Raw genomic sequence first — 27,362 nt, forward strand, 5'->3', positions numbered from 1 at the left:
AGACCCTAAAATAACTAGCATATTGCCCTTTCCCATTCCAAGTTCCACTTGTATGAGCCAGTTTTCTAACTGGCACCCTGCTTTACCTAATGGCACAAAAGTATATTCAACACTCATTCCTACCATGATCCTTACAATCTCAGCTCATACAAATATCTGACCCCAAGTCTCCACTGATTCTAAATTATGAGATTTATGCAGTGCCTTCCATTCTCTCACATCAATGCTAAGTTTTCTCTTCACATCACTCTACTATCACTGCAGCCTGTTCACTTCTTTATGGCATCTATCACTTTCAAAACTTATTTTGTTTACTTTGTTTTTCAAATTTCCTAGAAGACTGTGATCAGAATTGTATCTCCAGTTCCTAGTACAGTGACTGATACATAGTATATGCTCAATTAGTAAGTGTTGAACGAATAACAGTGCAATAAATTAGTGCTTTCCATATGTGTTAGCTATTTTAGTACATTTTTAAGCAGTCTCTTCAACATCAGTTTTAATACTCTCTAGTCCATCATTTCTATATCTGCTAGCATAACTTTTTTTATTCAAAAATCTGCTCAAAATTATTTTGCAGCACTTTAGCATTCCAAATGAAGCAACTCTGTCACCGTACACTTATTTATTGAGCATACACTATGTGCTAAGGAATAGAAAACAAAGATGAGCAAACAGACTCAGTCGGGGTGCTTATAATATACTAAGCAAAAATAATAAATGAAGCCATGGCAGTGAAGTGTAGCAGTCTAAGATGGGTGAGGACCCGGTGCTGGGAAGCACTGAACAAGGATCCTTGACCTACAGGGAAGGACAAATTAGGAAAGGCTTCCCAGAGGACTGAAGAGTGAAAGACAATGAAGAGGGGACCATGTCCTAAGAGGCCCACACTCGACATTTATAGTGTCTCTTTAGCCTGGTATCTCAGTGTCTTAGTCCTGATGTTTCCTAGCTGTATGTCCTACACTTTCTCAATTTGGACTCTGCTCTAGAGACAGGTGACTATTTAGTGTGCCCTCAATTCTTCATGCTGATTCCCTCTTCTGAGGTTCTGCCTACTTATTCTTGTTGTTCTAAGAAGCAAGATTCCGTTTCCTAGGGAAGCCATCCCTTTTACAGTCTGTTCTCCCCTTCTCTGCTAAGCACAAGCATGTTTCTAGAAGCAACTTGACTTCTTTTCTCAGTTTTTCATAGAACAGTGTGCGTATTCCCAGACATTACCATGCCTAAATTAAATAGCAGTGATCGGGAGATGGAAATCCCTGCATTCTCTTCACTTTAATACTCTGCATAGCCACTAGAATATACAGAACTCCTTGAGAGACATCTGTGACTCATCAAATTATTCTTCTCTGTTTTAAAAGATAAACGATGGCTTCTCAATTGCTTTGAGTAAACATAGCCAAATGTTAACTTCAAATTTAATTTAATGTAGACAGTTTAATCTGAAGTGTAGTGAATAGCATAGAAATGAGACCAAATGAGCAGAAACCATTTAAATTTTAATTGTAAATATGCCACAGTTATTATAATATCTTCTGGTTATTGGATATTTGTGCCTCTGTGCCCCTATAGATAATGCAGCCTCATGGTTTTTCTGAGTAACATGTACCAGTATAATTGCAGATGATTGAAAACAAGTATTAAGATTCTAACTAATAAACATATTTTCTACAATTTTCTAATCACAGTTATACTCTGATGTCAAACCAGGCCAAAAGTCACAGTATAGGAATATTATAGAAAGTAACAATGATAGTGTTACTTTATTATTGCAGAAGTTAGCCTAGAAAGATTTAATTCACGAAACTCTATCATTATCGAAGTACACATTGACTTTGTTTAAGCCAGTGTAGTTGTTTTACATTTTATAAGAGTAAAATGGAGATATCAAGCTCAAAAAGTAAAAGTCAACAATATTCAAATTACAAAATTCAAACATGTCACTTTCAATTTTTTTAACATTTTCATTTAATCAGATATATGTAGAAAGTCAGTCAATGCTAATACGCTAGTGACTGATTTCAAAATTGTTCAAAATATACAAATAACACAGAAACTGGATATATGTATTAACATTTTCTTTTTGACAAGTTAATGGGAACTTATATAATTGATCAGAAAACCTGCTAACTGTATGATATTAGTATGCAACTAATTAATATGAGTTTATATTAATCATAAAGCAAATTATGCAAAATATGACTTGGGATAACACTTTTTGCCTTCAAGGGTAACTTTATTTCTATTCCAGTGTTGTAAAAGATACCACTGTATATTTTTTCTTGAGTATTAAGAAAAAAGTAACATCACCATGCCATATTATACTTAATAAACCAATATTAAAAATTAAAACCAATATTTTAATTTTAATAAACCAATGTTTTCAATAAACCAAAATATTTTAAACCAATGTTTTATCATTTGCCTTCTCGATGATAGATGGAATAGTGTGTTGATCAGCTGTTGGATTTGCTTTAAAGAAAGTGATTGTTGGCTGGGCTCAGTTGCTCGTGCCTGTAATCCCAGCACTTTGGGAGGCTGAGATGTGCAGATCACCTGATGTCAGGAGTTTGAGACCAGCCTGGCCAATATGGCAAAACCCCATCTTTACTAAATATACAAAAAATTAGCTGGGCATAGTGGCTGGCACTTGTATTCCCAGCTATTCTGGAGGCTGAGCCAGGAGAATTTCTTGAACCAGGGAGGCAGAGGTTGCAATGAGCCGAGATCACACCACTGCACTCCAGCCTGGGCAACAAGGGTGAAACTCCCCCCACCCAAAAACATAGTTGAAAAAGAAAGTGATTGTTATGGGTCCATGACTCCTAATGAATCAGAGTTCTCCAGGTATTTGGATCGGTGAAGGATCTCTTGTTTTATTTGATATTCTGGAAGTTCTGTATAAAAGTAAAAGTAAAAGTTAACAACATGCCGTGTTAAGGATTTCACAAATGTGCTTGTGCGTGTTTGTGTTTTTGCTGGAGTCTGCACCTGGAGGAAAAAATTAATTAAGTTTCAGAATGTAAAGTCCCAATAGTAAAATATTATATGGTCTTCCTAAGGAGCATCACACCTCTAACTATGATGTCCAAGTTATCATTTTTGTAAAGGCCTTTTTTTCACAAATATTTAAAATTTTAGTTGTTTCTCTGCAAACTTCTTTGAAGGCTTATCGCTGTTTTAATATAGCATGAAATGAAACAAATACAAGTATCTTATTCTTTACAGAAAATAGGTATTCACATAGATTAGGCCTGACTCTTAGATGAGTGTACAATGTCTGAAATAGCAACTATCCTTCTTTCATTAGGGAGCATTATTGTCCAGGTGTGGGCAACACAGGTTTTATTGCCAGTGATGCTTGTGTTTCAGTTTGTACTTTTTATAATGGCTTTAACTTTGGTCTCTTTCACCTTAGGTCTGGAGTTTTCAGATTACACATTATGATAAATTTTAAATTATAAGGACATGATTTGTAACTAAACGCAAATATATTTAATTGTACAAATAATTTGCTTTAAAATACACATTAGAATTAATTCAAAATATTTATCCATAATAACACCCCCAATGCCAACTAAAAAAGGATATGTCTCTTAAGCAGGTGAGAAAGGAGATGAAGTTACAGTGAATACATAGGGAATTATGAGTAGTCAGTTTATACCTTATTTATTTGTAGCACAACTGTAATATGTAAAAACCAATGGGATCATGGAACAGGTGTAAACTTTACACATTATGTATGTAGTTAAGAAGTAAAGATTGAGAACCATTAAAGGAAGATTTTTTGCTAGGCCAGAAAACTGTCCATATTTCTTTGAAACAATGTTTGTCATGGAATATCTAGGCAGGCATAGTAACTGAATAGTGTTCTCAAGGACTTAAATTCCAAATGCTATTTTTCTCTCTTAGCAATGGACTCCAATTATTTGGCTTTCAAACCATATCTCAGAACCCATGAAATATCTTCTCGTACAAATATACCTTTTAAGACCTTGGAGAAAAGTAGTGTGTTTTGGTACTGGTTTCATTAACATCAAATTAAATGATCCAAAGAGTGGATACATTTTGTTTAGCTGGCACTGCATTTAAAAATAGATAAATTAGGATGTTTGTATGTACCTGACCTCTTAGTATCACCATACAACTTCTCATGTTAGTCTTTTATTTGCCTGATTGTCAAGGCCTTTTTAAGTCTGAGATCTCTGGAGGAGCAAGATATGTTTACATGCATTGTATAGTTGACTGAATTAATCTTTCTAGGTGTCAAATGCCATAAGTAAATCTCCAATGAATACTTCTGTTCCTCTGAAAGGTCCAGCCTTACTGATAGAATATCGTTTGTGTATGTACTTTCATGTATATATGGCCTTATACACACTTATGTATATTTCTTCATTAATATGTATGCTACTCAAATTTTACAGACATGTACCCATATGTATAAAGAATAAGCAAATGGACATGATTGATCTTTAAATAAGAGATTTTTGTTTTTTTAATTAAAGGCAAGTCTACACTCCTTTATGTATAGTTGTAAATGCCAAATAAGTGGAAAAATTTTAAACCCTAGACATTTAGAAATCTAGAGGTTGATGTATATCTCATCTCAATGTCTCACATGCCTGCTGGAGCATTACTACATTCCAGCAATAAAAGCAGCCAAGATTTGGAGAATAAATTAACATGAGGCAACAGTAATGTCTTTCTAATGCACTCTGTGTGGTCTTATTAAATGTCTCTTTCAATAAATGGATATTAAAAACAAAATGTATTAGCATATAAGAAATTTGAGTAAAGAATACATCTTTGGTTAAATATAAATTGTATGTAGTAAGCAACAAGTCAGTTATGTGAGCCTATCAATCATGCGAATACTTTGGATAATGAATGCAGCAAAGTTCAATTTGGATTTGGTAGGGAAGCCAAGGGGAAAGACTGATAAGAGTTTAATTGGAGGGAACATACAATGCATGTGTGCTTATTAAATGCAACATAAAAAATCTCCTATGATCACATTTCCCTTACGTATGAAGACTGAAAGTAACGTTTCCATGAACCTATGTCACATAAAACTTGATTTAGTATGTCTTAACAGAGAAGCTTTCATTCTCAGGCTTTTTGTAAGCTCAGCCATTGTGCAACATGCTTTAACACAGCTAAGTGACTCCCTTTCAGCCCTTTCCTTCTGATTTATATTCAGTTACCTCAGCTTGACCATAACCAAGAGAAGGATTCCACAGGTGACTGTCATGCACATGGCAGCATAGATTACTTCTCCTAGGAAAACAAACAAACAAAAAAGATTAAGAAAAAAATAAGCACTGGATTTTTAGAGGAAATAAATAATATAAATATGATAAAGGACTGATTTTTAACTGACCACTGAAGGGGGAATGAAATCCAGTTAAAGTGATTTTCTTTGCATGTTTTCTTGTATACAATGCCATGCCTTTGACATTAGACAGGGTTGGATAATCTGAAATAAAATCATAAAAATGAGATGAAAGTATTTACATATTATACATTATTTTCATTGTATGGGTTACAATTTGCTTTATCTTATAAGGCAGCAATTTATTTCTATTACATTATTTTAATCTGATAGATTTGAATAAAACTAGAAACAATGTTCCTAAATTTTAATAGCTTGTTTTTCCCTTTTAATCAGATAATTTCCCTATATAAGACTTTTTTTTTTTTTTACAAACCAAGATTAGTACAATGACTATATTTTATAACATAACTCATTGTATCTTATATACAGACAAGAAAAATAAAAGATAGTGAGTTTAGACCATCCTTTGGGAAATTGAAAAAGATCCTTTCTTTATGAGAGTGATTGTTTTAATGTGCTTTTAAGAATATTTCATTTTCCTCAGACCTACTTACTATGTATATAAATTCCCATAAAAGATAGTCCCTAAACCAGCCTCTCCATGTAACTCTACACTCAGATACTGGAATACCTAGTTTTGCTTATTTCCCCTGTTCTGTCTCTTTTTCTTTTTCTCTCCGTTAGTTAAACTTTCAGTTTCTCCTGTTACCTATTTTTGCCCCCTTCAGAGCATTCCTGCCCATTCTGAGGCGCTAGTCTTCTTGGCCATGTTTCTGAGAAATACATTCCAACCAGTTTCCAATAGCCTCACAACTCTGAAATCGTACTTGAGAGTAGCCAGGTCATAAAAAGAAATCCTTCCCTGTACAGGCAGTCTTTTCTCTGGCTTTTCTACTTTAAAGACAGAAAGATGCAATTGTTAAAATTAACTGATAGATCTCTTTTAGGTGATTTTTTTATCGATAACTTTAAAGTGAAATCACTGCTAGTTTTGACTTAATTGGACACAAATATGAATGTCAAACACACCAACAGCTCAGTAACCAATTTATGTAATGAACATTAAAGTTGGTGTTGAGCCAGTAAGAAAAATGAGATAAAGCTTCCACTTTAGAGAGGTTTTGCTATCTTCTGTTACAGATGTTTCATGCATTTTTGAGACCCGACTCTGAGTAGACAGCTGTTTACAAAACCGAATGTATCAAACAGTGGGACTTTACATCCAGTGAAAACTGGTGACAACAGGTTCTGAGCAGGAAGGGAGATAAGAAAATCTACAGCCATGCATTGCTTAATGTGGGGATATGTGCTGAGGAATCAATGCTTAGGCAATTTTGTCCTTGTGTGAACATCACAGAGTATACTTACACAAACCTGGATGATATAGCCTACCACAGGCCTAGGCTATACAATATAGTCTTTGCACTTAGACTGCAAACATGCACAGTGAGTGTTATTGGACTAAATACCATAGGCAACTTTAATGCAATGGTAAATATTTGTGTATTTAAACATCTAAACATAGAAGAGATACTATAAAAATACGGTATTATAATCTTACAGGACCAGTGATGTATAGTCTGTCATTGAACAAAATGTCCTTATGAGGTACATGATTGTATTACCAAATGTTCCATTCAGTTCTCTCTCCACCTCGGGCTGCTGGTGTTCAGAAGACAACTTACTGGGAGCCAAGATTTGAGCACTATGTTAACAATAATCAGTAGACAGATGGGTTGGAGTTTCAGAACAGTAATAAATCTCCCAGAGTGGATCAGAGAGAAGCAGCCCAATATAAGACCAAAAAAGTAACCAAGGATTTTGTTGTTAGAAAACTCATTCTCAAGTGGTCTGAACTCAAATACAGTTAAGCCATTTTTTTTTAGTCAAATAGTTTTAGTCTCCAACTTGCATATTGGATTATCATCTATTTAAGAAGCCTCCACCATGGCTGATCCCTACAATACCGGCACTTTGGAAGGCTAAGGTAGGAAGATCACTTGAGTCCAGGAGTTTGAGGCCAGACTGGCCAAAATAGCAAGATCCTATCTCTAAAACATTTAAAGATTAGCTGGGCATAGTGGTGCACACCTATAGTCCTAACTTCTCTGGAGGCTGAGGTGTTAGGATCACTTGAACCCAGGAGTGGGCAAGCTACTACAGTCCAGCCTGGGTGAAAAAGCAAGACCCTGACTCTAGAAAAAAAAAAACAAAATGCCTTTTCTTCTTAGAATGAAAAGTAAACCACTTAAGAATGTAAAAGTCACTTTGGGAAGCTGAGGCGGGTGAATCATGAGGTCAAGAGATTGAGACCATCCTGACCAACATGGTGAAACCCCGTCTCTACTGAAAATACAAAAATTAGCCAGGCATGGTGGTGCATGCCTGTAATACCAGCTACTCTGGAGGCTGAGGCAAGACAACTGTCTTGAACCCAGGAGGCAGAGGTTGCAATGAGCCTAGATTGCACCACTGCACTCTCCAGCCTGGCAACAGAGTGAGACTCTGTCTCAAAAGGTAGAAGTTGTGAATTATTATTACATTTGTGACTGTAAAATAATTTATTATTCACTATAAAGTTGAAATGAAAAAAATTGAGAAATTTTAAATAATACTTTTAATAAGGGGTCCTTTAAAAATTAATTTTAATCACATTGATTATATGGACTTTCAGCAAAACAAATAATCACAATAAAATTATATATTTAAATCAATTCAGAATATGAAGAATCAACAGCTTTACTTCTTTTTAAGTCCTATGGCCTTTTTAAAGAAAAGTTGCAGCTAGATTTATAGCCTAAATATATATTAGATGACTAATTATTTAAATGATGCTATAGTTTTTCCTTATGAAATTCTATCCTTAAGTACATTTAGTCTAGTTGGATGTCACAGTTCATCTTTGCAAAAGAAAAAAGTTATTATTTTGAAAAAAAAGGCCTTTTTTAAAGATATGTAACTGCCCTAAGTGATTGTTAAACATTCACCTAGCACAGTTTAGAAAGAATCATCTCATTTACTAAATTCCTCTCACATGGAACTCATTAACAAAGTTATATTAGATCAATGACAGAAATGTTAGCTAATGATCCCAGTGAAAATTTAAATGCGTCTAGCAATCACTCCACAATCTTAAATATTGCACCCTAGGAGGATACCGAATATCAGTTAGAGAGATTAATGTTACCGAGGGTTTCTTGGCTACTGAGGCCCACTGGGGTTCCTTCCCTGCCTTTTATAAACAGTGAGGTTTACAGCATTTTATAACCATGAAATTAAAGTCGGCAAAGTTGATAACTAACCTCAGTCCTACACCATCTGCTATATTTATAGATAAACACTGTCAGTGACTTGTTTATCTTAAGTTGTACCCTGGAGAAATTAAACACGATTATGAACTATATTGTAAAATCCCTGTACATTTGATGGGAAATCAAGATTAAATTAAATCTTGCATTAGGAACAAATTTAGATAGTATTCTCCTCAAATGAGCTATGGAGAGGTGAGCGTTAGTATTATTTTTTTTCCAAAATCCTTGTGCAATAGTAGTTGAGAGTTCATGGAGACTGAAACGCTCCTTGTATAATTGATATGAAATGGTAAATGCATTGTAAAAGTTGTGGTAGATCAGAGACAAAGCAGTGATTTAGAAATAAATGTCAGAATACTTGAGATATAATTTGAAATAGAGATTAAACATATCACCAACTGCAAATTTACAGACCTTCATTTCATTTTAATTAAAACATAATTTAGAAGAGTCAGCTTGGGGGGAAAATGCCTGTATCTAGAATGAGTTTAATGGGAAAAAAACTAAGTTCACAAAATTGATCAGTAATTTTTACTTAGAATTATAAAATACACAAGCACTAGGTGAGTTTGTAATAAATACGATGAATGAAAATAGTTTGTACTGTAATTTATAAATTTCAAAACTTTATATTTCATATGTGGAGATTTTCAATGTATGGAATATTTTTACTGAAAAATATATGTAAGTGACAGTACCATTGTAGATAGGTTTTGATGTCTTCATTTGACATTGAGTAACTCACTAACGTCTACACTTTGGAAAATGTGTAAAATTTTACCTGGCTAGTTTACATATATACATTCTTTTCATAGGCTGATTGAAAACAACGGAGGCAAGAGAGTTAGGAAAAATAAAAGAGATACCTTTTAGAGAGTCTTCATAGTCATTTGGAATAATGAGATAATCCAGAAAGTTTTATAAATTACTGAATTTTGAAATGGAAAAGAAATGAATAATTGCAGTATCTCTTCCCTGCACACATATTTGCAAATCCGTAGGAGAAAGCTCAATATAATGTATGAAATATGTTATTAATCATCCTTAGAGAGTAACCTTTTTGTGAATAGATACTATGTCTGTCTAATGTACAATATAAGAAGGCTATCACAATACTGTGCTCATGCAATTATCTAGTAGGCCACAGAGTGTATATTTGCAACATTCACATTTGAAATAGCACATCTGTCACCGTGTAGTGTATGATTGTTTATGTTTAGCTTTTTCTTATCTTTAACTGGCATTAGTCAAGTGTCTTCACATAACTCGGATATTTTTCACCATTTCTTAAAATATAAATTTAGTCTCCCAGCTGCAGTCCACATGGTCACCCAATCAACAAAAATTTGCTAAGCAATTATTTTACCTGGAGGTTAATTCTTACAATTAAGTTTGTTTCCTGATGTGCAAAGAATTAATCATCTTGGCCACTGGGCTAGAGATATCTAAAACAATTAAAACATCTTATGAATTCTCCTGAGCCTTGGTTTTTGTATATGTAAAATAATATTACCTATGTTTGCAAGATTGTTTTGAGGATTAAAATGTATTAAAATTATTATTAGGCTAACAGCTGTTGGAGAACTCCATCAGAAAGAAGGCACAATTATAATAAGAAAAGAAGGGAAAACAAGGATAAAATATGGGATTCCTTTTTGGTTCTTCTCATTTTTCTTCTTTTCCTTCTCCCCCTCCTTTTCTCTTTCCTATCTTTCTTCAACAAGTATTTAGCGAGCATTTACTATTGACAGTGGAGATTTTTTTAAGAAGTGATCCACATGCACTCTTTCAGTATTGATGTATGTGGTGTGAAAATACACCAGATTTGATGTCTTTGCGGTCACTACCCAAAGACCATTCAAAAGCTGAAGGCTCAGAAAATATTTTCTTACCTCTAGTTCTCCTTCCTTTGTCATTAGTACATTTTCAAGCCATCTTGAAAAGATCTCATACTACTGCATTAAACTGTCAATAGGACAATTACCTTTTTCCTTTTGTGACTATCTTTCAATAGCAAATGTCTTGAAAGAGTTGTCTCGATAATTGTCTCTATTCCTCAACCCATTTCACTTTACAACCCTTCCAAACAGGTTTTTGCTTCACTATTCCACTGAAATTGTTCTTTCAAGATCAGTTAAGGCCTACTTGGCTATTTCAAATATTCTTCTTCATTGGCTTATCCTGCTGTCTTCAACTTCAAAAGTTTGGAGTTCAGCCCTGGCCCTTCCCTTTAATAAGATTCAGTCCTGCACTTCCCCTTTAGTAAGAAGAAACCTAATAATCTCACTGAGTGATGTCAATTTTCCAATGATTTTAAGTGGACTACAGATTCATATTCAGTTATCTTCTTGATATTTTTGCTTGTATATCCTATAACCATCTCAAATTTAACAAGTTGTAAACTAAATTTAGGTTTCCTCTTACTATACTAACTTCTCTCATTGTGTTTCTCATCTCAGTAAATGATATAGCCCATCCACATCATTCCGATAATCTGGAAATTATCCTAGATTTTTTTCTCCTTCTTTCAATCACGTATCCTGTTAGCCAGTTTGCCTTGTTAACTTTACGTAAATAGGTATCTTTATTCTTCCTCATTGCAAACTCCACTGAACTAGCTAAAGTGATCCTCATATTCCAACAGAGGTGCTTCAACAACTATCCCCAATAATCTCAACGTTTTTTCTGTTTTCACTTCTGCCTGCCTCCAGTGAAAGCAATCAGGGTGATCTATTAAACATCCAAATGAAATCATTTATATCCCCTACTTCAGATTTTCAAATGGCCTCTCACTGAACTTAAATAAAAACCTAAAGACTCTACCATGTCTAGAAAGTCTTACATGATCTAAACCCTAGAAATCTCTTTGGGACGTTAAATCTTGTCTTTGCCCATTTCATTCCAGCCACCAAAAGGCTTCTTTCCTCCCTCCTTCCCTCCTTTCCTTCCTTCATCTCTCTCTTACTTCCTTGTAGTTTACCGAGCACATTAAATATTATCTTTACTGCTGGAGCACTTATCCCTTATTATTGTCTCTTTCTAGAGCAGACTCCTTCTCTTTCTTCAGGTTCTGCCTAAAGACCACCTCCTGGAAAAGATTTTCCCAGGCCATTTTACTAGAGTAGAACCCTCTGTAATTTTCTATTTTCAAGGGGACACAGTAAATTTCACAATTTTTTGGAAGAGGCAGAGTTTTTATGCACCATAAAACACTAGTTCTGCAAAATACTTTTATGGGTTAGGCAATCAAAAGAACCCACAAGTAAATGAATTTAGAAAATTCTGGGTTAGACATAGTATATAAATTTTTGCTGCAAGTATTTTTCAGTTTTTTTAAACATAATATAGTTGTATAAATTGCCTAAATTCACTTTCTCCAGGGGACATATTTTAGAATCCAAGAAAACAAATTGGAAAACATGGATGTGATTAAATTGCAAGGATTTATAAACTTTGTGCAGGCACAAGATGTTCATTGAGGATCTTTATTTTTGCTTAGTCAATAAAAGGCAAGAGAACGTAGTGCTGAAAATATTTAGTGTTGATAAATGAAAGTACTAATTTATAATCCTTACCTCTACTGGACACACATATACAACTGTCAGGCACCATGATTTATCTTCGTCTCTATTTCTGGAAGCCAAGCAAATTTTTCTTTTTTTTTTCTTTTTTAGTTACTTATTTTATGTTATTCTATTGTTTTAATTTTTAAGTCCAAGGGTACATGTGTAGGTTTGTTACATAGGTGAACTTGTGTCATGGAGATTTGTTGTGCAGACTATTTTATCATCCAGGTATTAAACCTAGGACCCATTAGTAATTTTTTTTAATCCTTTTCTTCTTCCCACCCTCCACCCTCCAGTAGGCCCCCATGTGTGTTGTTTCCCTCTATGTGTCCATGTGTTCAAGCAAACTTTTCACCCTGTGGTTCGAAAGATGCCTGACCTTTCAAATGCTACTCCTACTGTTCCTCAGAGAGCTCAATATGATGCAACATCAATCCCTTTTGCTGCCAGTTAATCTGACATTCTTCAATTTCTCAATGTGTCCCCATGAGATATGGAGAATTTAGAATCTGCTGTCTATTTAGGAGAGCCATTACAGCAGAACCAGAACTGAATTCATGGATCATTTATTCCAGCTACCTGTAAATGTCCACAGAACCATGTGATGGTTGCTGGCACCAACTTTGGACCCAAGTAAAGATTACCTAAGTAAGTAATTACTTCCTACTTCAAAGATAGCATAATGACAATCAATAATGGGAAATATTCATAGAATGATACATGAACTTGCTCTCATAAAGTTCTTGATGTAGTTTCCAGTAAGGAGAAAAATGAATAAAGCAAGTTGAATTAATAAGCGACAACCAGGTAAATGGTACACTTTGAGAACTTGCAAGAAATAAGAATAATTTGCACTCTGGGTTTCCTTGGAAATCAGATGAAGGAGTTTAGATGAGGGAAGTAGGAAAGTGGGAAGAAGTGAGAGCAATGAATATCTTCTGCACACAAAAGTGACCAAGGCAGAGTTTAAGAATTAGTCTAGTCATGGTATATAGGATGGTTGAGTGAGTGAAATCGAACTAGAAAGTTACAGCAGAAACTTAGACATAGAGGATAAAAACTAAAAATAGGCAACAGAAGCTGGAGTCAAGAAAGTGTAGGTTATATTTAAAACAGAGATTTTCATTGGAAAGCAGAATGACGCAGAGCATAGTAGCACAAGTGTTAGCATCCGATATGGATTAAAAACAAGCTCTACTTCACCCCCACTCAGTCATTTTAGGCAAGTTACTGAGATTTCTCCCTCATGTTTTTATCCTTTTTTTATTGAGATAAGATACCATCTCATGCCAGTTAGAATGGCAATCATTAAAAAATCTGGAGAGAACAGATGCTGGAGAGGATGTGGAGAAATAGGAACACTTTTACACTGTTGGTGGGAGTGTAAATTAGTTCAACCATTGTGGAAGACAGTGTGGTGACTCCTCAAGGACCTAGAAATAGAAATTCCATTTGACCCAGCAATCCCATTACTGGGTATATATCCAAAGGATTATAAATCGGTCTACTATAAGGACACATGCACACATATGTTCATAGCGGCACTGTTTACAATAGCAAAGACCTGGAACCAGCCCAAATGCCCATCGATGATAGACTGGACAAGGAAAATGTGGCACACATACACCATGGAACACTATGCAGCCATAAAAAATGATGAGTTTGTGTCCTTTGTAGGGACATGGATGAATCTGGAAACCATCATTCTCAGCAAACTGACACAAGAACAGAAAATCAAACACCGCATGTTCTCACTCATAGGCAGGTGTTGAACAATGAGAACACATGGACACAGGGAAGGAAGCATCACACATTGGAGTCTGTTGGGGGGGACTAGGAGAGGGACAGTGGGTGGTAGGTCATATATATATGACCTTGCTTTGTTGCCCAGCTTACACAATCATACTTCAGTACAACTTTGAACTCCTGGGCTCAAGCAATCCTCCTGTCTCAGCCTCCTAAGTAGCTAGGACTACAGGGCCATGTCACCACACCCTACTTACTTTAATTTTTTCTAGAGACAGAGCCTTGCTATTATTGCCCAGACTGGCCTCAAACAATCCTCTTACCTTGGCCTCCCAAAGCTCTAGGATTACATGGGTGAGCCATCATGTCTAGCCCTTTGTCTTTAAAATGATATAGTGCCTACCACAAAACTTACGACTCAAAATTAAATGAAACAATAGGTGAAGAAACTTTGAAATTGTGCTCAAAAAATTGTATCATTATTAAGCATTAGACAATGTTGAGTTTTATTTGATATGAAAAAATGAAGAGGATTAAATCAAAGATTATTCCTAGGTCCTTAAGATGTCATGATGTTTTAGAAAATAGTTGGAATGTAAGATGAAAAAATAATAGAAGAGAGAACTAAGTCTGTCCCCTCTTTTCAACCTGGCCATGCAAATGCAATAACAGTGGCTGTGCAATTAGAAAAAACTTGAGTACAATCCTAAATGAGTCGTCCACTAGATGCACTAGTCTATAATAGTTTATTTAACCTCTGAGCCTCATGTTTCTCCTATATAGAAAGGGAATTGGGATGGATTGTATTTTTTTTATAAAGATTCACTTCTCTTTTGCTGTAAAGATATATACATCCACCATCCAATGTCCTGTGAGTTAGAGCACCATTTTCTATGGGAGGTGTATATTTACTACTCCACTACTGCGCTTCACCTTGACTTGTATCTGTCAAAAATGTAAGCAGAAAGAACACATATTATGTTCACGCAGACGTTTAAGAGTGATCTTGTGGCTTGTTTTTATCTTTTCCATAAAAATGGCATGTTCCCAATAACAACTGTGCCTTCAGCTTGAGTCTAGAAATGGGAAGCAGAACCTCAGCAGTCACCCCCACAGGTGCCTACATGTAGCGTGACCTAGAAATCAATCTTTGCTTTTGCATGCCACTGAAATTTGGCAATTGCATGTTAGTGTATAACATAGAAAAAGTTAATTAAGGGGGGTAATATACCACAGATGAAAATTTTGACAGATTATAGGTGCTTAAAAAACACTAGCTTTTGGCCGAGGCGGGTGGATCACGAGGTCAAGAGATCGAGACCATCCTGGTCAACATGGTGAAACCCTGTCTCTACTAAAAATACAAAAAATTAGCTGGGCACGGTGGCGCGTGCCTGTAGTCCCAGCTACGCAGGAGGCTGAGGCAGGAGAATTGCCTGAAACCAGGAGGCAGAGGTTGCGGTGAGCCGAGATCGCGCCATTGCACTCCAGCCTGGGTAACAAGAGCGAAACTCCGTCTCAAAAACAACAACAACAAAAAAAAAAACACTAGCTTTTTATTTTCTCTTCTCTTATATACCTGTCAATAGGCTTGCAGGTGAAAAAAGAAAAAGTGAAAAGGGTTTAAAGAAAGGTGAGAAAGGAGGAAAGTGAACTTGGAGAAAGTTTAGGAGAGCCTTGAAGAATATTTCCACCTTGGAAATGGGAATGATTTCCCTTCTTTTTTGGGAAACATTAGGCAGTGAGATATGTGTTAATTGCAGTCACTCCTCATTTATTATGCACCAGTGTTAATTTAAAGTCCACCATATTTTCAAAAGTATAGGATGTAACATTACTATCTCTACTGAGATTTAAATTATACCACATCAGTTAGGGCCACATTCCCTTTATTCATAAACACCTTACAATAGTGCATTACCATATGAGGTATTAGCGCCTTCTGTAAATGTGGATTTTCCAGCTGATATATCACTTTACATATACCCACAAATACATAATTAGAATTTGAAATAAAAATAGGCTCCTAGGAAACATAGATAACAGAGCACAGTGAAGAATAGGCAGCATAGTAGAAAGGGGTCAACTTTTGACTTCAAACCATGGATTGAAGACCTTGCTCTAAAATTTCTACTTTTGTTTTTCCTTCTTTTTTTTCTGACTCTTTTGTGCTCCAGTTTTCTATCCTAGGAAATTTTAGAATAATAATACTTATTTTTTTGTGTGGGGATTAAATGAGGCAAGACTTGTGAGGTATCTTGCAGAAGGTAAACATACAACAGGAGCTTTTTTTTTTTTTAATTAAGAAATTATGTTTTGCTAGCGTAACCACTAGTAAACCGTAAGTATTACCTATGGAGCAATGGAAGATTCTGGGTTCTATTGCTGCAGGTTTTGATTTAATAGGGAAAGGGAAAAGTAGAGATAAGTACTAGCCATCCATAATTTCAAAAACTTTTCTGTGCCCTTTCAATATATGGTCGGACACATAGAGGGGAATAATACATGCTGGCTGGGATCTTTTGGAGGGTGGAGGGTGAGAGGAGAGAGAGGATCAGGAAAAATAACTAATAGGTACTAGGCTTAATACCTGAGTGATGAAATAATCTGTACAACAAACCCCCATGACATATAATCTGTATAACAAACCTGCACATGTACCCCTGAACTTAACATGTAGTTTAAAAAATAATAAAAAAAATTAAAGATATTTATACAGTCAGGATGTAGATAACTCATAGAGAGAGAAAAACTCATGATTTTGGAAATGAAAAAGAGAAATCAGATGATAAACAACATTATAGTGTGCTAGTAGAATTGAAGTTCCTAATTTGTGAGGTGAGCTGGGGGAAGGACTGGAAGAGGGAGAGGTTGGGGAGTTCTATGTTTAACATGTAAACTCCTTTGAAAATCAGCTGGTGGAGAAGAACCAGACATGCTAAGCCAGTTTTACCAACTGAAGAAAAACATATTTGGATCAGTAAGAGATGTTACCACCTCAAAAGTTCCCTTTTGGCTACCTGGCAGTATTAAAATAACAAAAACAATTAAAAGGAACAATATTTCCATTTTAGGGTAGGGGTGCTGGAATGGCAGTTTGGGCCAAAGAACAGTGAGAGAAATTGACTGAGTCGAAGCAGTTGTGTGGAAGTGTTGGAAGTAGCTATTAGGGTTGTAGACATATGCTTAGTGTACATTTTCAGTGTAATAGCTACCATATGTTCTTTCAACAAAATACCATTGTAAGTTTTAGACTGTCTGTTATACTAGAAAGAGCTAGTGAATAGAGATGCAGGGACTGAATCATGTCTGGCCTGGAAACTTAAAACATCAAGAGTAGCATCTTCCTACACAGACCCCAGTGACATGCAGCAGTGTATCACTAAGAATAGTTGCCATGTGAGAAAACCCTACCAACCGAATTATGTGGCTTTTCTTGTTGCAGATAGCCTTCACTCCCAACTAATGCAGACATGCAGTCAGGAACTAGTGGATTCTCGCCTCCTTTGGCAACTGAGTTGTTTTGAAAGACACTATAGTGTGTCTATAGCAAGTGTCTGGCCACCTGACCCAGGTGCTAATGCAGTAGTAGAACATCAGTCCCAGAGTTATGGCAAACTTGAAGTGCATTGGTGATTGGGAAAGCTTAGTCTCTAGATTCAGTGGCAACCAAGGGAAACCATTGCACCCTAAGGCAGAAGCTAGAACAAAGGACAGAGACAATAGGAAGCAGTATCTGTCTCAGAGGCTCAAAACATCACCAAGGGTTCGTATGTGCTATGCAGCAGCTTTCATCCACTCTACATTCTTCTATCTAGTTTGAAAACTAATTTGTTTACTATGATTTATACAAAATGCCCTAAATAAATGCTTTCCAAAGAGTAATGGTTGAGCAGAATAAAAATTATGTTGTGCTCATTTTTACAGCTTATTAACTACAAATGCGATATTAAAACATTTTTACAACTTTTAGCCTGAGAGATGTTTATTGATGTTTGCAATGTTGTAAAGGATTTTCTTGGACTCATGAAAGGAACTCAAGCAGATGAGTTGAGAAAATCTGATACTAATGGAAGATGAACTCTGGCATCATCAATGGATTCTTTACAAATGTCTACTCATTACTCACCTATCTCATCCAAGGAGCTTTATTTGTCTAAGTACCAAACTTCCTTTTTTCTAAGAAGTCCCTCTTTAAGATGATATCCGAGCATGTAGGTGCCAGGGCAGTAACTATTAAGTGCCCACATATGGTGTTTTATGGCAATACATCTGATACTATTATACTGTTGTCACAAGAATACTTGGCTCTTTAAGCCACGAATACACATGCTCATAATAAATGATTTTTATGACTTCACATACACAATCACAAAGCACAGAAAGTATAAAGGAAAGACTGCTTGTTTAATGCAGCTTTGGCACTAACTCTATTCCCAATTATAGGCAACAAGAGGATTGTACAAAGCCAATGAAAGTATAAGAGTGGAAAATGGAAAAGATAACACTATGATTTCATATACTGAAGGCTGTTGTTGTTCAAATTGTAACAGTATTGTTTTGTTGTTTTATCTGTAATGCTCCTTTCTTCTCTAGCAATACTAACATGTGAATTGTCTCACTTATCAATGGCAACTCTTTAATCTTTATTTTTTGGCTTTGAGCAAACAACAAAGGTAGTCAAATGATGCTTCATACAACATTTCATGTTCAGTGGCAGATTTTTTCCCCTCCCTTAACAACACCTATGCCTTTAAGAGTAGATTTGGGAGAAAGGGAAGGTAGAAGACAGCTGTCCTCCTGTTGTTTCTGCTGAGGGTTTGTACACTTCAATATTTCCAGATTACAGCCCTGTGAAGCATTTACTGCAAAATAGGAAGCCTTAGCCAAACATGCAGGGTTTCAGGTCTGCAGACAAAATTTAAACCAGCTGGGTTTTAATGGGAACTTTTGAGCGCAAGTAAACCTAGTGGTGAAACTAAAGCCAGCATTTTTGTCTCCACTGGAATGGGTTACATCTTTAGGAACTATTCCTCCATGTCTCTTCTCTTAAGGGAGTTTTGAATTTTGAAAGGTCCTAAGATAAAATCTTCCAGATAATATCTTAGAGTATCTGGTTGAAATCTTAGCCAACAAAGGTGGAAGATGCAGCCAGATATGATGCCTTTCTTAGTCAAATCTTGAGAGAGATGAAGGGAAGCTGGATTTCTCTCAGTAATCTAATTTTAAGCTGCCCAAATTAAAACAGATACAAATTCCCTATGCACATGTACTTACAGAAACAGAGCCAACAGACATATACGTTCACTGAAATTCACACACATTTACAATAGTTCCTGGTTAAAATGGCAAATGATGGCTAACTTACTGGATTTGTAGATCACAAAAGTTCCACATCATATTTTGAATGTCCCTTAGGTGAAAATTATTGTTTTCCTTGCTTAAAAATAGGCAGTTTCATAGATTCAAACATAGAAGTACTAGAAGCAAAGAAACATGCCTTGTTATGATTGTTTACTGAGTCTGGACACATTATTAGCTGTTTAGAATTTTTTAAACAAAGCAATAAAAGATAAGTAATCTGGAACTAGAGAAAACTCTTTTATCCCAAATCTCAATTTAGCTCTCTGAAAGAATTTTTCTGAGGGTAAAGAAAGAAAGAATACAGACTTTCTTAAAATTTTAGTATAATAATAGGAAAGGAAAGTTATTGATTGGTTATTGGTCTTTTTAACATTACAAAATAGTCACCCCAGATGTGGCCATATAGACAGTCAGTCTGGAGTTTGCTTAAATGGCCCTGAACTTAACCGCAGTTGCCTAATCCAAAACTAGCAGAACACACCTAATATCAAAGACCATCTATTTCTGTGAAATTCTTACTAGAATTTAATATGTGAGAAACATGAACGCCAGGGAGAAGATAACTAATTTCCTCTACACCACCTGCTGGAAGTAGGGATCAAACTTGCTTCCTAGACTCTTATAGGTGCCTGCCACCGTGGCTGGCTAATTTTTGTAGTTTTAGTAGAGACAGTGTTTCGCCATGTTGGCCAGGCTGGTCTTGAACTCCTGATCTCATGATCTACCCACCTCGGCCTCCCAAAGTGCTGGGATTACAGGTGTGAGCCATGTCACCTGACCTAGATGTTTATTAAATTTACATTTTTAAGATACATCTTTTATAGCTTCAATTCTTTTCATGTCATTATTTTATAATGTTGAGATAAAGTGGCAAGCAGATCCATGAAAAGATTCCTTACTGTTGGTCAGATGGGATAATTATTTTTAAGAGTTTGTCCAGATTCTTATACTAATACTATTAATGTAATGTTTTCATGATATGCTTCTGGCCGTTAGTCATTCACTATTTCTGTAGTTTCTTTGAGGAAGGTAGTAGTGTGCTCAAAGGGAAACACTTGATATTTCTGGTGCTTTCTGTTAGAAGTGACGGCAAATGTAAAGCCAATTACACAGGTGGACCTCATCTATAGGCTCCACCTCTCTATTCAAAAGACTGATGCCTTCCAGGACAGTCCCAAGTACACCATATGCAACGGTGGAGCATTCTTCATAGTCTAACCTGGAAGCTGAGTATGACATTTTTGCTGTATTTTGGAGAAAGTTAGGACAATCTAGAATGAACTCAAGGGACAGAGACTTTCCTGTTTGCAAAGTTCTGATGCACGTTCTAATTGCCATGACCAAAGGACCTCTAAAGTTGCAAAAGTTACCATGGAAAATATGACTTACTCAAATGTATTCAGGTTTGACATTAGATGTTTAAACAAATAACCTTTTCCAGCTGATCTCCCCCCCACACACACATCTGTTGGTTGCTCTTTACCTCCAAGTCTAACTTTATTCAATGTGAAGCACAAATTCTTCACTACTTTCTAAACACAGTGTGCTTGATGCTGAAAATCTAGTGATGACACTGAGTGTTCAGATGTTTTCTGACTCTATCAATGTGGACAGTAAAATTGTGGGGCCAATGGGAATTCTTCCAGGGATCCAAGTCTACTTTTTCATGTTTATAACATAATAATCTTGATACTAATGCCTCTGGAATATAGTTTATTTACACTTAATAAAACACAAAAAAACGAGGCTTGTCTTTCTGTTGAATCTGGGGATGTTTTAAAAGGGGAAGCAATCTCTTTAGCTGTTGCTTTAAAAGGGCAAGAGATTATTATGATACTTTAAGTTCTGGGATACATGTGCAGAACGTGCAGATTTGTTACATAGGTATACATGTACCATGGTGGTTTGCTGCACCTATCATCCTGTCATCTAGATTCGGTTTTTCTCCTAATGCTCTCTCTCCCCAACTCCCTACCCCCGCTGGTGTGTGATGTTCCCCTCCCTGTGTCCATGTGTTCTCATTGGTCAACTCCCACTTATGAGTGAGATCTTTTGTTCCACGGACTTGGTAAGCAAATTCAAAAACATTGGGATGGTATCTCAAGCAAACTAGTGTTGAACCTCTTCCTATGGAGGTAACAGTAGTGCATGCTATGTTTATGATTTAAGTAAGTGAGCATTGCCAGAAGCCACCTGATTTTCAGAAAAGAATCAATGAGGACTCTAAGCCTGTGTTTCAGAGTGTGGTACCTGGACAATTTCAGCATCACTTGGGAACTTGTCCTAAATGTAAATACCCCAGTTTTCAAGCCCATTGGATTAGAAACTGCATCATGTCAATCAGGTTAGTCTATTTCCCAGTAGAGGACAGGAAGGTATATACAGTCATGTGTAGCTTAATAATCAGGAGCAGAATACATTCTGAGAAATGCATCATGAGGAGATTCTGTTGTGCAAATATCAGAGAACGTACACAAACCTAGGTGGTACAGCCTGCTACACATCTAGGCTATATGGTCTAACCTATTGCTCCTAGGCTATAAATCTGTACAGCATGTTACTGAACACTGACTTCTGCAGGCAACTGCAACACAATAGTATTTATGAAGTACCTAAACATAGAGAAGGTAAAACATACTCTAATAAGGTAGAACACAGTAAAAATATAGTGTTATAATTTTATGGGACCACGATCGATATGCAGCCTGACTTTGGCAAAAACATCATCATGCAGTGCATAATTGTACATGAGATTGGATAGTAAATTAATTTTTTAAATGTCCTCAAGAAATTGTTAAGGTAATTGCTGTTATATTCAAAATGTGATCCTTAGACCAACAGCATCAGCTTCCCCTGGTTGCTTGGAGAGTCGGGGAGAGATAGCATGGGGAGAAATGCCACATATAGGTGAAGGGGAGGAAGGCAGCAAATCACACTGCCATGTATGCACCAATACAAAAATCTTGCATGTTTTTCACATGTACCCCCAAACCTAAAATGCAATAAAAAAAGAAAACAAAAAAAAAGAAATGCGTATCTCAGGTACTACCTCGGACCTAATGAATCAGAACCTACATTTTAACTGGAAATCATGTGATTCTTATGTACAGTGAAATTTGCAACTAATAGCCCCAGTTAATTATCTGCCCTAAAATTACTCAAAGATAACACCATACTTAAGAAATCACTTAATCTAAGAAAATATACTGTAGATCATCCAGAAATTTTCTTCCCTTATTACCTGTTTAACATCATAATGACTCCAAAAGTATTGATTTGCTTGATTTTTCAAACCCCTCAAAATCTTTAAGAGGTAGTGTTTACTGAGTTTTACTATGTTCCAGCTATTTCTTTCCTGATATAATCTTTGTACCAACATTCTCAGTTAGAAATGTTTATTGTGATTTTCATTTCACAGATTGGAAATTGAAGGAAAGTGAGAGAATTTACTTGCCTACAGTTATTTATCCTGTAAACGATGAAAAAATTATTTGAATCCAGACATACTGGTGCTACACGCTCTCTATGGCTGTGGTCTTATAATAAGGTCTATTTACATTTCCAAGCACAAAACTCGACTTCTAGAGTCATTGTTGCTGATCATTGTTTTTAATCAAAATGTAAGAGTCAGTCTGAGGAAGTAAAGTGGAAGAACGGGAACTGTTTATTTCAGATGTGAGAGTTAAAAATGGTTAAATACACTGATTTATCCCTGAGGACCCAACCTAAAAAAGTATCTAGAATTCTAAGCATATATATCAAATAGCATAAAATCTAAAAGTTGCAGAGTTTACTATGAATCAACATTTTTATGTTGGATGGTATTTAAACTAAATTTAAATAAACATTTATTTGATTTTATTATTTTTATTGCTAACTTAAAACATATGCCTATTCTCTACAGAATTCAAAATAATGCAAATAATAAAAAACAAGATCCTTAAGGAATAATCACTTATTTCTAAGATAGAAAACAAACATTTATAAGTGAATGTCTAGGAATTTGATGGACTACAAATTCACCATGGAGTCATTTTAATCCAGAAAATACCAAATACTGGACTGTTTACAGGTTATGTTATAAATATGAATACAGAACAGAGAAATTCTGCTGAATGTTCCTTGGAAAAACAAGAGGCTTTTTTAGCACCTGGACTGAATTTGAAGGAAACTGGACTTGAATTAGAGTTTTGTGTAGAAACCAAGAAAAAGTCAGTGGTTTTGGCTAGATGAAGTGATTTATTTTAAGCCAAAACGTAACATAAAGCTTCTGAAATATTAATTTATATGAATTGGCTATACTAGAAGGTGATGTATGTGCATTTATGTATATATGTATGTATATATGTGTGCATAAGACAGGGAGAGAAAGAGAGAGGAGTTTTTGCAATGGAAATGTCTTTCACAATTCACTTAGCTCACTGTTTTATTTATGGTCTGTAATCTTCTTTCTTCAGACAGTGATCAGATAATAGTAAAAATTATAAGAAGTATTTATAAAAGTTAGTTTGAGCTTTTATTAATCCATTTGGCACAGTCCTTACATTATTTTGGTAAAATTAAGTTTAAAATTTTATGTACTAAGGAAAAAATGTAAGACTATGTACATGTACCTCCATATATAAAAGGGTGTATTTGAAGTACTTTCTATAAAAATGCTCACTAATGGAATGTTATTTTTAAATCCAGACCTTCACTGGGAATAGACAGATGAAATATTGTAAGGCAGGATGAAATGCAGCCAAATAAATCATCTACCCATTGAATGCAGACAAGCAAGATGAATAAGCCAATCTTGCTAGCATCTTGACATCTAACATGAGGGATCAATAGACAGATGGGTGAGAAGTAGGGCTATAAAAAGAAATGAAATGGTAGAAACAGGTACAGAAAGGTTATTTTCTAAAGCTTCTTAAAAGACTATATACATTTCGAAGAGTTTTTGTGTTAATATTTCACAAAAGCCAACTGGTTCTGCAAGTCTTGGGAACAATCTTCTGTCATTAATAGAGCTAACCATATCCATCATTAAAGGGATGCACACATTTAAAAACAAAAATGTGTTATGATCAGTTGCTTATTTACAATGTTGACACCACTCAAGGATCAGCCGTAAAACTATTTCCTACCACTCAGACTTTTTGAGAGCAGATCTATAAAAAGGAAATGTGTTGGAAAATATAAGGAGTTAGAAATGTTTTTATTAAAGTGAACAGTAGCAGCCTGGTCTTGTTAATTCCTAATTCTTTTGCTCAAATATTTGAATTAAAAATTCCAGCTTAAATGGAAACATAAAGAATCAAGGCTCTAAATAGAGAAGTAGTATTATCAGGAGGCTTCCAATAAAGCAAAGAAAAACGACCAAATTCAAGATCAGTGCTGCCATAGAAATATGATAGGCTTTTATTCATTTACTCATTCATTCATTCACTACTTATTGAGTGGCTAATTTGTCCCAACAATTGTTTTGGGCACTGGAGTGAAGCAGGCCACCTTGGGAGCCACATGATATTAGTCTTATTAGTCTTTCTTTTCTGAGCACAGACATTTCTTACTCCCTGAGAGGTGTAAGTGAAAAGAGACTTTGGGATGTATGGCTGGTGACTGGGTTTTTCCCAAGTGTGGATTCCCAAACTTGCTTGAAAATTACAACCACCTGGATGATTTTTTAAATACATATTTCTGAGCTCTACCTCAGTCCTACTGAATTAGAATTAGTGAGGTTAGGACTAAATACCTGTATTTTCAATACACTCTCTTTATATTTCTGAGGATTAGCCAGATTTGACAACCAAAAATTTAAATGTCTAGTAATACTCCTCAACAGTTTGGACTTGTTTTTGTGACCATATGTTTCTTCATAATAATAGAAAGATTGTTACTAATAGGGTTGGGAAATCAGTTGGCTTTAGTGAAACCTTAATATACAAACCCATAGCACGTTGTTGAAGGAAATAAATTGGGACAGCCCTTATGGAAAACAGCATGAAGGTTCCTCTAAAAATTAAAAATAGAACTACCAAATGACCCAGCAATCCCACTACTGGGCATATATCCAAAGGAAGTGAATTTAGTGTGCTGAAGATATATCTGCACTCCATGTTTACTGCAACACTATTCACAACAGCCAAGATATGGAATGAACCTAAGAAAATGTGATCTACATACACAATGGAATACTATTCAACCATGGAAAAAAGGAAATTTTGTTATTTGCAACATCATGAATGAAACTGGATAACAGTATGCTAAAAGAAAAATGCCAGGCACAGAAAGACAATTATCACATGAACTCACTTAAATGTGGGATGTAAAAATGTTTATCTCATAGGTGTAAAGAATAGATGGATGGTTTAAAAGTAAGGGTTGTTGGGGAAATGATGGTCAAATAATGAATAATTACAGTTTAATAAGAAGAAAAAATTTAAGAGATCTATTGTACATCATGGTGACTATAGTTAATGACGACCTATTTTATTCTTGAAAAATGCTGAGAGTGTGAATGTAAAGTATTCCCACCATAAACATGATAACTATGTGAGGTTATGTATTTTTAGTTAGATTTAACCATTCCACAGGGTGTGTGTGTGTGTGTATGTGTGTGTGTATTTCAAAACATTATCTTGTATATAAATACATATAATTTATGTATCAATTTGAAAAATAAATAAATCTGGGGAAAACGCAAAACATAAAAAATAAATTCCTAAAATTTTGTAGCACTATTCATTATAGTCTTTGTAAGGCATCAAATAACAGAAGCCTAATGGTTCAACTCATAATCCAGAATCAAAATAATGGTTTTAAAGGCAGAGTTTTAAAGAAGGAAACAACAGACGCTGGGGTCTCCCTGATTGATGGGGGTGGGAGGAGGAGGGAGAGGACCAGAAATCATAACTTTTGGGTACCGAGCTTAATACCTGGGTGACGAAATAATATGTACAACAAATCACTATGACACATGTTTACCTATGTAACAAACCTTCACGTGTACCCCCAAACCTAAAATAAAAGTTAAAAAAAAAATCAGAGTCTTTAACGTATACACAGTATTTGCTATTTAATAATCACTTTACACACTTAATCTCATTCAAGCTCTCAGGATGGTATATAGAGTCTCTGGCAAGAACTCAATAGGAGAGTTACAACACAGACACCTTGGGCTCTGAAGCAAGGCTATTCCATCTTCATTATAAGACTCCTTGCCATTTGAAATTTAGGTCCTATTGGGTATTATCATATCTGTTAACTAATTGATTCCCAGAAAGACAAGCCCAGTATATCAGTACTTACTGTCCATACACAGATGACTACAAACACACGTAGAGGTGGCTGTAGAAGACAGTGGTAAAAGGAAATCTTTCCCATAGGCAGAACATGAGCAGTACTCTTGACTGTTACTTTGTATGGAAAGAGAAGTGGCTAGAAGTAAGATTCATGATCAGTGGAAAATTGCTTCATCAAAGTGATAAAAAAAGCAGACTTGGAAGATTGTAAAAAAGGGAATGAGGGAAAAAGACTTGTGGAAGGACCCATGGTAGTGGCATGATGTGGGCATATTTTTATATCTCAGACTTTTGCTTGCAGATAGTATCCACAGCAAAGAAGACCCTCCATGACCATAATTGTGCGATGAGCTTGAAGAATGTAGTCACGGTGGCAAGGATTGCAGCTATGCATTGACCTGAGAGAATGTATTTCCTCTCCCTAAGGCTGATCAGTCAGCATTCTGCCAACGCTGAATGGCGAAACTTCCAGCAACAACAGACACATATACTGAGATCTTATTTTAGCAGTTTGATGGCAGATTCATGATACCATAACCCTTCTACTTGAAAGAGGTAGTGATGCTTCCAACTAGAATTTACACCTACTTTGGATATGGATTTGTCTTCCTTCCCCACCATCAAAATGCTTCATAGAATGCCTAATATTTTTGTGTAGCTACAACCTAAGAGTGCTTCGTCTTGGACATTGTACCATGCTTCTCATTTTTCTCTTCCCAGTGCTTTGCTGCCACTGCAGCATGAAATG

At 35.6% G+C, this 27,362-nt stretch overlaps 1 protein-coding gene across 1 annotated transcript in view; it reads right to left on the reverse strand.

Moving 5' to 3' along the window:
- Positions 1 to 1,460: 1,460 nt before the first annotated feature.
- The window catches only part of GFRAL (GDNF family receptor alpha like), a 99,180-nt gene continuing 73,278 nt past the window's right edge, over positions 1,461 to 27,362 (reverse strand). Inside the window, exons 9-11 of the mRNA XM_012441649.2 lie at positions 5,387 to 5,482; positions 5,211 to 5,283; positions 1,461 to 2,900 (exon numbers count right to left, since the gene is read on the reverse strand). Coding sequence (XP_012297072.2) covers positions 2,837 to 2,900; positions 5,211 to 5,283; positions 5,387 to 5,482 — 233 coding nt within the window. The 3' untranslated portion in view covers positions 1,461 to 2,836. The remainder of the gene's footprint in view (positions 2,901 to 5,210; positions 5,284 to 5,386; positions 5,483 to 27,362) is intronic.

This window comes from Aotus nancymaae, unplaced genomic scaffold (genome assembly GCF_030222135.1).
Source record: "Aotus nancymaae isolate 86718 unplaced genomic scaffold, 86718_ANA_hifiasm-v0.15.2.pri h1tg000040l, whole genome shotgun sequence".
In the NCBI taxonomy this organism is placed as follows: domain Eukaryota; kingdom Metazoa; phylum Chordata; class Mammalia; order Primates; family Aotidae; genus Aotus; species Aotus nancymaae.